The 9,854-nt window shown below is 37.0% G+C and overlaps 1 protein-coding gene across 1 annotated transcript; it reads left to right on the top strand.

The window, feature by feature from the left end:
- Positions 1-5,662: 5,662 nt before the first annotated feature.
- Positions 5,663-7,441, top strand: CBG23714 (the record flags this gene model as incomplete). The annotated part of the gene is made up of 6 exons (XM_002647837.1): positions 5,663-5,888; positions 5,932-6,045; positions 6,094-6,410; positions 6,461-6,631; positions 6,677-6,836; positions 6,885-7,441. The coding sequence occupies 6 exons, from the start codon at positions 5,663-5,665 to the stop codon at positions 7,439-7,441; spliced, it is 1,545 nt and encodes a 514-aa protein (XP_002647883.1).
- Between the last annotated feature and the right edge of the window lie 2,413 nt (positions 7,442-9,854).

Below are 9,854 nucleotides of genomic sequence, written 5' to 3'. Positions count from 1 at the left end.
TACCTGCCGGACATGAAATTGAAAAAATCCGGAAAATTTGCCACATAGGAAAGGCGCCCGCTGCCGTGGCCTAGGTTTCTCACTGAAAATCCTCGTCCCCCGGCGGCACCTTTTTTTTGAATTTTCTTCCTTTTCAACGCCGTTTTTCGGGGATTTCGGATTTTCTTTGAATTTTTTCGCAATAATATTCGGAAAATAGATAACTTTTAACACATTTTAATGCAATAAAAATTTTTGGTCGGAGTCCCCCTTTAAGGACCAGATTTTTTTCTAAGGATCAGAATTTTTTTAAGGACCAGAATTTTTTTTAAGGACCAGAATTTCATACTAGAGCCAAAACTTTCACTTACTTAGTGCCGGGAGCCAAAGTATTCACAAAATTCTTGAATCCCATATTTTCCACGATCGAAAAAGGCTGATTATCGCAGCAGATCATTTTAAAAACAGCTACTTCGATAGTTTTGACTCCAAAAAAACGGATGAAATACTTGAAGAGCTTCGACAAGAAATTGTTGTGTCAACAGGAAACGGAATTGTTTTCTGTTTTCGCGATGCTAACTCGATTTCATCTGAAATTTCCCAATTTCACGTTTTTAAATTGACAAAAAAACCTTTTCATTTAATTTCGGATGATATCTGCTCAAATGATAAGAAGCAGAATTCGTTCCACTCGTTTTTGTCCAAATAATTTTCGCGTCACATTCTTTACAAGTTGCCTCGTTTTCTGTTCTGACGAAGAATTCGTCAAACTTGCTCCGTTTTTTAGACATTTTTTCTGAAGTATTTAGTAATTGTAAAAACCAAATTTATTTTGAAAAAAACACTGAGAAAAACGCATAACTTTTCCAAGATTTCCAAAAAAAAAATTTTCGAAAAACGGTGCAAAGGTGCTCCGTTGAACAAAGTTTTACGCGGCAATTTAGAGCGTTCAAATTTTTTTTCCCAGTTTTGAGAATTTTTTCTGATTTTTGATAGAAAAAGTTTTAAATTTTTGAAGAGGAATAACAAAAAAAAATCAGGAATAAGGAATGAATAACAATTTAAAAATCAGGAATAAGGAATAAGGAATAAGGAATAAGGAATGAAAAATTTAAAATCCGGAATAAGGAATAAGGAATAGAAAAAAACACCCGGAATAAGGAATAAGGAATAAGGAATTCCGCTCATATCTGGTGTGCAGTGTTAGGCGATAACTTTATGTACTACACTATAATAAAGTTTTGGTTCAAAAGTTTCTCCGAAAAGAACAACGATCTCGAAGATCTGGTCGACCACGTGTTGATCTCAACGAGGATATCTTTAGCACGCTGGAAGAACAACCAAGAGTAACGTCACGCGAGCTTACACCAGGTCATAACCGTCCTCAAAGAATCATAATTTTTCATCTTCATGTATCTGGAAGTGTGCGAAAGTTTGGTTAACTCGCTCGTCACCTTTTGACGGATTCACAAAACCATTGCTTTGCGACATGGCACGTTCTCGGCTTACTATGAAACGTAGAACCAATCGGGTTGAGAACATTATCACTGGTGACGAGTAGAAAAAGACGATGGGTCCCGGCTAAACGGACCCAAAGGAGAACTTCACGAGAAAAAGTTATTTTGCCCATTTGGTGGGACAGTGAAGGTGTTTTCTTCAGAAGACTTCTTCTAGCGTTACTATCAATCCGGACCTCGACTGCACTCAAATGGAAAAAGTGTTGCAGCGTTATCAATAAAATTGCACGAAAAATTCCAGCTTATTGATTATTCATGACAACCTAAGACCACCCACAACTTTGAAGACCCGTCGGAAGCTTCTCGGAGCCTTTGTCTTTTGTCATTCACCGTATTCACCAGACCTGGCTCTATCCGAATATGTTTTGTTCCGTTCCCTGCAGAATCTTCTTGGTAGGCAGAAGTTCCATGATAGAAAGGATGTTAAAAAGTGGTTGGACGACGTTTTCGCTTCCCATTCTCCCGAGTTCTATGGTAATAGAATCGCTCAACTTCCATTGCGTTGGCAAGAAGTCATTGATACTTTTGGTGAATATATCAAACATTGAATTTCGCTTTCTTTGAATAAATTTTGTTTCGAAAGAAAAACTAAAAATTACAAAGACTTTTCGCTCAACCTAATATGTCATACTTCAACGCTTGCCATTTACCTTTTTGTTTGTTATTATTTGTTGATACCTGAATGAATTGTTTGAAGTGGTAAGTACATTTTCAAAATGTATAATAATCTGAAAACCTTCAAAGAAATGGGAAGTAGAGCGTTATTCTTCCAAGCACCGCTGACATAAATTATGAGACACACGTTTTTAAGGACTTTGCTATTTTTAAGTAACACATAGATAACCCTTCCTTCAAGGAAAATTCGGCCATTGTCTTTTCCCTGTTCCTTCAAACCGCGGCGCTTTCAAAATGAGATAAGGATGAAGCAGATTCCAACGGACTGAGATCCATTGCAAAAACGTCCTCGTTGTCCAAAATATCATGTTTCCTAAACTAGTAAGCATTTCAGCTCTAGGTAGTAATTGATTTCCATAAAATGACCTACCTTCGTCAAACAGAAAAAAAAATCACAACAAAACTTTTTAAATTTGGAAGCTTTTGGTAGGAAAAACAGAACAATATCATTCAAAGTTGAAAGTTCAACAGCATGTGACACAGTTCAGATAGGTTTCTAGAAAGTGTCAATGAAGAGTAAGTAGAGTATTTAGGTTGGCGGGAAAGTCTTTGTCACTTTTTCAATAGTTTATTTCTCAAAGAAAAAATAACCGAATAATTAATTATATTGTCCATCATTATCAACAACATGTCTCCAACGTTCCCTCAATTTATGGATTCCATTGCGGTAGAATCCAGCCGGGCGTGAGGCAAAGTATTGTTTGAGTGCCGCTTCGACCGCTCCACGGGAATTGAAGCTTCTTCCTTCGAAGGCACGTGTCATATCGCCAAATAACCAATAGTCGGAAGGAGCAAGATCAGGAGAATACGGGGGGTGAGGGAGAACATTCCATCCATATCCCATCAGCTCCTGCTTCACTTGTTTCGAAACATGTGGGCGAGCGTTATCATGTTGATAGTACACTTTCTTGTCTTTCAGGGCCGAACGGTCGACTGCTTTCTTGAGGTTTCGTAGTTGAGTAGTGTAGAGGTCTCCAGTTATTGTTTTGCCCTCGGGCAGAAGTTCCCAGTAGATGGGGCCGTCCACTCCCCACCACACAGAGAGCATAACTTGTTTCGGATGAAGGTCGGGTTTGGGGACATCCTGTGGGCTCTCTCCTTCTCCAACCCACTGGGATTTCCTGTGGTGATTATCGTAGAAGACCCACTTCTCATCTCCGGTTATTAGCCGGTCCAGCCATCGATCGCCCGCGTGGAGAGTGAGAAGAGTAATCGAATCGTCGACTCGGCGGTCAAGGTTGGCTTGAGTCAGGTGATGAGGTATGAATCGACCAAAAAGTTTTCTCATTCCAAGAGACTTCAAACCTTCAAGGACTGTGCTATGGTGAACTCCGAATGTGACAGCTAGTTCACGGCTAGATTGAAATGGATCCGATTGCAATGCGTGCTTCAGCTTGTCCAAATCCAACTCACGGGGTCTCCCAGAGCGATCCTTTTCATCGAGCGAGAAGTCATCTTTTTCGAAACGATGGAACCAATTGCGAATAGTATTGTAGTGAGGGGCATGTGTGTTGTACACATTCTTCAAGAAAGTTTCCGAATCCTTCATCGTGGTGTGAGATAGGAAGAGGTAAATCAAAACATGTCTGATGTGAATAGCAGTGGGAACAAACATATCGTTTCAATTACAGATGAGGAGCAGGGAAGGAGATGGGGACTTGTTTATATGGAAGGTTCTTATCACCTTGTTATTCACTAGAGTCGATATCATACACAGCCTCCATATACGAGAACAGTGATTAAACAAACAGAGTGACAAAGACTTTCCCGCCAACCTAATAGATAATTGAAACATAATTGGTGGGAGGAAGATTATGAGAAGAGTGTGAGGATGAGGATAATGGTGGGACAATAGACTGAGAACATTTCTATTGCAACGATGTAGGTTTACCAGGGATTGTCTGAACAAAAACACACGTGAAGTTTTGCAATTTTTCCGATTTTATTGCAATGGCCCTCGATTGGTTTCCTTGCGAACTTAAACTCCAATTTTTTTCATTAATATTATCTGATTTTGTTTTTTGTTTTAATTTCCTCATTCTGCGTTCAAAGTAGCTTTAAGGAACTGTAAATTGCGACCAAAGCTGCCAATTTTTCCAGGTTTTCCAGGGACTCAAAATTTCTATTTTCCTCGTTGTAGCTGTGTAATTTTTTAAAGGTCCACTGTAAATTAACAGGAAACTTTTTTTAGACCTTGAATTGGTGCTGAAAAAAAATATAGCTACAACGAGGGAAATCGAACTTTTGTGTTTCTGGAAAACCTGGAAAAATTGGCAACTTTGGACGTCATTTCCAGTTCCTGGAGGCTACTTTGAACGCGGTATCAAGGTAATATTTTTTCTAATATTTTTCACGTTTCCGGTATATCTGAATATAATGCTTTGTTTCTTGTAAATCTTTGACAACACCATCATTGACGTTTTTCTTCAGAAAACTCTTACATTAGTTTCAGCTAGTAGATGAACGCCCCGATGAGATATCAATCCAATAGAAAATGGCGAACTTGACATTACCTGTCATGTCATTCATTATTCGGTCACGTTTTGCCCAAGAGGGAGGAGGGGCATGAACGACTACGCTCTCCTCCTTTTTCCATTGATGGGTTACGAGGCAATTATGTCTCGTCTCAATATTATGTCTCGTCGTCTCGTAACTCATTCACATCATGTTTCACGTCTATACCAGCAAGCTGGTGCGCTTTTGGCGTGATTCAACCTAGTTTTTTTTTTACTTATCGGTCGCTCAGTTCTTTACTTTTTTCTAAATGTTCAAGTAAATCTATATTTATTTTTCAAGTTTTTCAAAAGTTGACAGAGTGACACTGGGACAGACAGACGCGTGTAGCCTTTTATATATATATAAGGAAGATTCTGTTTACTGTTCCAATAGCTACATACACACAGTAAGCACTCTAACTGAACGACCCTCTAACTTTTAACTTTGAGCTAGCTTATCTCGGTTTCTGTGAGAGATGTCAGTAAAAATTGTCAACTGAAAAAATGTCAGTGTTAGTGTGATCAACATTTTGTCAGTTTACAACTTTTTCATATATTCCGAGAAAATGAGATATATAAGCTCGAACTTTACAGTCTGAGAGGCATTCTATTAGAGTCTTTACCGCATGTTTCCTCTTCGGTTTTTTATCGATGAAAATTCTAAAAACTAGTTTATGTTTCATAAGGGAATGCTAGATAATTTCTTGCCCCCTCCCATGAGTCCCAAAAATTTAATGCATATTGGAGGAATATCCATCCAAGAAATGTATTTTTTGATGTCTTAAAAAATTAAATATGATCGAGAAAATTAACGTTTCGGAAATAAAATATTTAGTATAATCAAAAAATACTTGAAATTATAAAAACGATTAAACGCAAGATTCTCGGTACTCACAAAGAGACTTTATTCTATCTAACCACTCAATTATCTCTCGTGCTGTTTCAAACTACATTTCTCGGACTTACCAATGAACTTTTTCAGCCAAAAACAGGACCATGAGATTACCATGTCTTCTTTTCATTTTTCTAGTAGCTGTTGATGCTGGAAAAGTTCTCGTGTACAGTCCGTCGATCAGCAGGAGTCACCTGATTTCGAATGGACGCATAGCTGATGCACTAGTGGACGCAGGTCACGATGTTGTCATGTTCATTCCGGAATATGAACTGTTAACTGATTCCGTGGGGACCAAAAAAGCCACAGTCATCACACTAAAAGGATTTAGTGAGTTTACTTATTTTTTATTCAGAAAAAGTTTGTTTTCTAGGCAGAAAGTATGAGGAGGAAATGAAAGGTTTCGGAGTTGCCATGTTTTCCACTACCAGATTAGGATTTTGGGAGAGAACGATGTACGAGAAATCAATGACTGCTATGTGTGATGGTATGTGTTTAGCTCTAACATCATTTTATTCACAAATCGAGATTTTAGACCTCATGGCTAACAACGGAGCATTAAAACCACTTCGAGATATGAAATTCGACGTGGCGTTCAGTGAGCAGATAGATTTATGTGGTGTTGGAGTGATTCGTTACCTTGGAATTCAAAACCATCTTTGGGTTTCCACAACACCGATCATGGATGCCGTCAGCTACAATTTGGGAATCCCATATCCTAGCTCATACGTTCCTTCAATCGAAGAAAATGACAATGGAGACAAAATGAATTTCTGGCAAAGGGCTTTTAATCTCTACATGCATATTGGCTCGATTATAATTCACAGATACGGTACTGATGGAACAACTGAGGTGAGAATCTAATAAAACTGATAATTTTTGCAAAAATAACACAAATTTAGGTATTCCGAAAATACGACCCAGATTTTCCAAATGTTCGAGACATTGCTGCCAACTCTTCCTTGTGCTTTGTGAATTCGGATGAAGTCTTAGATCTTCCAAGACCTACAATCACCAAAACTATCTATGTTGGAGGATTAGGCGTTCCTAAAATAGCGAATCCTTTAGACGAGGTTACCATTTTAATTTTTCTTTCTCAAAATTTTACCCTTTTATAGAAATTCTCCAATATAATGTCGAAAGGAGACAAGGGTGTTGTTGTAATCTCTCTCGGTTCAATTGTTCCATTTGGTGATCTTCCTCTCCCTACAAAACAAGGAATGCTCAGAGCAATTGGTGATATGGCTGATTATCATTTCCTTATCAAAATTTCGAGAGGTAAAAATAAACAAAATAATTGGTAATCGGTCGAACTTTTTGTTTTAGGAGATGAGAACACAAGAAATTTAACAAGAGGATTGGAAAATCTCGATTTGGTTGAATGGCTTCCACAAGTTGATCTTCTTGCTCATCCACGTCTGAAACTGTTTGTGATGCATGGAGGAATCAATGGGTTAATGGAAACTGCACTCCAAGCAGTCCCAACTGTTGTCGTTCCAATTTTCGCCGATCAGTTCAGGAACGGGAGAATGGTGGAGAAGAGAGGAATTGGAAAAGTTCTTAAGAAGTTGGATATTGGTTATGAGAGTTTTAAAAGCGCGGCGGAAACTGTTTTGAACACTCCAAGCTACAAAAAGAACGCCATTAGAATTGCTGAGATGATGAGAAACAAACCATTCACACCAGAAGAACGTCTTGTGAAATGGACAAAGTTTGCAATCAATCATGGAGTTCTGGAAGAACTTCACGTGGAAGGATCTAGGCTGAATACCATTGTTTATTATAATTTGGACATTTTTGCATTTTTGTTTTTTGTAATTTTGGTTTTTTTCCGTGTTCTCTGTTATGCATTCATTCGAGTGGTGAGGAAAAATCTTTTGTGATAAACTCTTAAAAAAAACAAATAACTCCTTTTGTGACACGTTCCCTGCCTTTTTTCCTCTGTACAGAGAAATTAAGTCTTGTTTTTTATATTGTAAATAATAAATGATATCAATATTTAATAAAAACATTATTCAAAAACTTCAAGTTATTTGCGTTGGAGATAATGATGGAAAATTTGACCTGTAATATTTTTTCCAAGTATATATTACGTCATTTTTTGAAAATCTGAGGTTTCACATCATTGGCTTCTTTTCCAACAAAACAGATGTTTTGATAACATTTTTCTAGGCATCTAATCCCATGAGAGCAGGGATTAGAAAAACATATTACTCTGTTTGTCTCCGTCTCTTTTTTCAGCTTTTTCGCGCGACTAAGCTCTTGTTGGTTATTCATAGTAGTTATTAGTCTGTCTGGCATCGGAGCCTTGATTTTTTTCCTGTCTTGATTTTTTTAATGTCTTGATTTTTTTCCGAGTTCTTTCTATATTCAAAAAATTTGAATTAAATATTTTCGAAATATTAAGTTATATGTATTGTTTCCATTTACTTTTTTTTGGTATTCCAGTATTAAAAATATTCTTTATTCAAATTTTTTAACGGTTTAATAAAAGTGAGATTCCTGAACTGCATTCGAAGAAAATTTCCAACTGCAGGCTATAAGTCAACTTGGCAACGATTTGCTGCGGAATCAAATTTGAAGAAATGTTTTCGATGTATTGTGGGATCTTGCAACAATCTGTTCCTCTTATAAATGAAGTTTTAAAACCATACTAGTTCTTATATTTATCAATAAAGATTTTTTAATAAAGAAACAGAAAATAATGAAATTTTCAAATACCATTTTTTAAAGCTGGAAGAAAAAAATTGTCATTATAGTGCTCAAGAAAATGATAGGTTTACCCTCAGAAATTTATCATTTTCTGTTGTTAATCACAACTTAAAATAAGCGGTTACGAGTTTCCTAATTTTTGTTAAAAATTTACCGATTCCGATAATGATGTCAAAGACCATGTGAAGTTTTAAAACTGGCATTTCGTTTCATTCGGGGTTGTTTTCGGATTAGAAATGCGTGATTAGACAAACATTTTATACAAAAATTACTTTCCATACAAGCAAAAGCCCATATGGCTCCTGAAAAAGCCATAAGTTTGAAGCAAGGTAAGATAATTTTTGGGATATTTTTGGAAAACGCTAAAATCGGTTCTGAACCAAGTGTTCGTGTTCGAACTCAATTTTTAATGCAAAAAATAAGCTGAATGGCTTTGTACAAACTGCTAAACATCGACACGAACAAAAAACTCATCCCAATCTCAAGGATAAAATTGGTCTTTGAATTGAACTTTTGCTTCTATGTGAATTTGCATGCTTAAACAAAATTTTCAAACATTTATTTGCTTTAAAAATTTATTTTTGATAAATTTCGAGCAAAAAAATTTATACCCGGGCCTCCCGAACCGGTCCGGGCCTTCGACGATTTTCCCAAGTATGGTCTCTAGCGGGTTATTTCATTTGAAAAACAAGTTGCGCTCCAAAATTGATATTGCAGACCGGCAAGTGTTGTTTCCTCCGCAAAATTACATTTATTTTCCAAAAATTTAAAGTAGGTAATTTTCAGATGTAACAATAGGAAATTAACACACTTTTTCCTAACCCGTTTTCCTGCTTTTTTTTTTGATCTTCCATTTGAAAAAAAAAGAAAATCAATTAGTGGTTTCAAAGTCACGATGAATTTTTTATCAAATCAAATTTTTCAGTTCGTATGGTTTCTGTCGAAGAAAATGCTCAGTGCCTTTTTTCCCTTGTACAGAGAAAATAGTAATTCTTTTAGACAGAATAAATAATAAAATCATCACAAAATAACGGTTTCATAGGAAAAAAACAGTGTTTCAAAAAAAACGAAACAAAGCTTGAAAACGTTTGGCAAGTTATCTTCGTGCTTCCCGATTCACGGCCGTTGGGCAAAGTGATGAGTGATGCAGGTCATCTGCGTTTTGATCATGACAATATTGACATGTTTCCTTTGTTATCCTATGGCACCAAACTATTATATATGGTGATCTCCGAGACATCGCATAGACAAACGTTCCCATTCCAGGTACCTCTTGCGATCGCTGACATCTTTAACGTAAGAACATTTATCAGATAAGTGAGTCCAGCGATTGCAATACACGCAACGGATTGGTCCGAAACGATCCAGGGGGACCAACTGGTGGATTGGAGGAGATGGTCGCGATGGTTCGGCTTGTTCGGCTGCTCTGTTTTGCTCTACTGGGGACAATTCTCTCGGAACCCTAACTCGATCTGAAAATAACATTTTCGATGTCTTTTTGATGAATTATTATGGGGTTTTTCAGTGAGAAGCAATTCAGCAAATTGCTGGTTTTTTTCCCTTATGCAAAAAGCAGAAAAACGA

Source organism: Caenorhabditis briggsae, assembly GCF_000004555.2.
Source record: "Caenorhabditis briggsae AF16 supercontig from assembly CB4, cb25.NA_032, whole genome shotgun sequence".
NCBI lineage: Eukaryota > Metazoa > Nematoda > Chromadorea > Rhabditida > Rhabditidae > Caenorhabditis > Caenorhabditis briggsae.
Note: the sequence above shows the minus strand (reverse complement) of the source record. Positions and strands in the feature narration are given on the sequence as shown.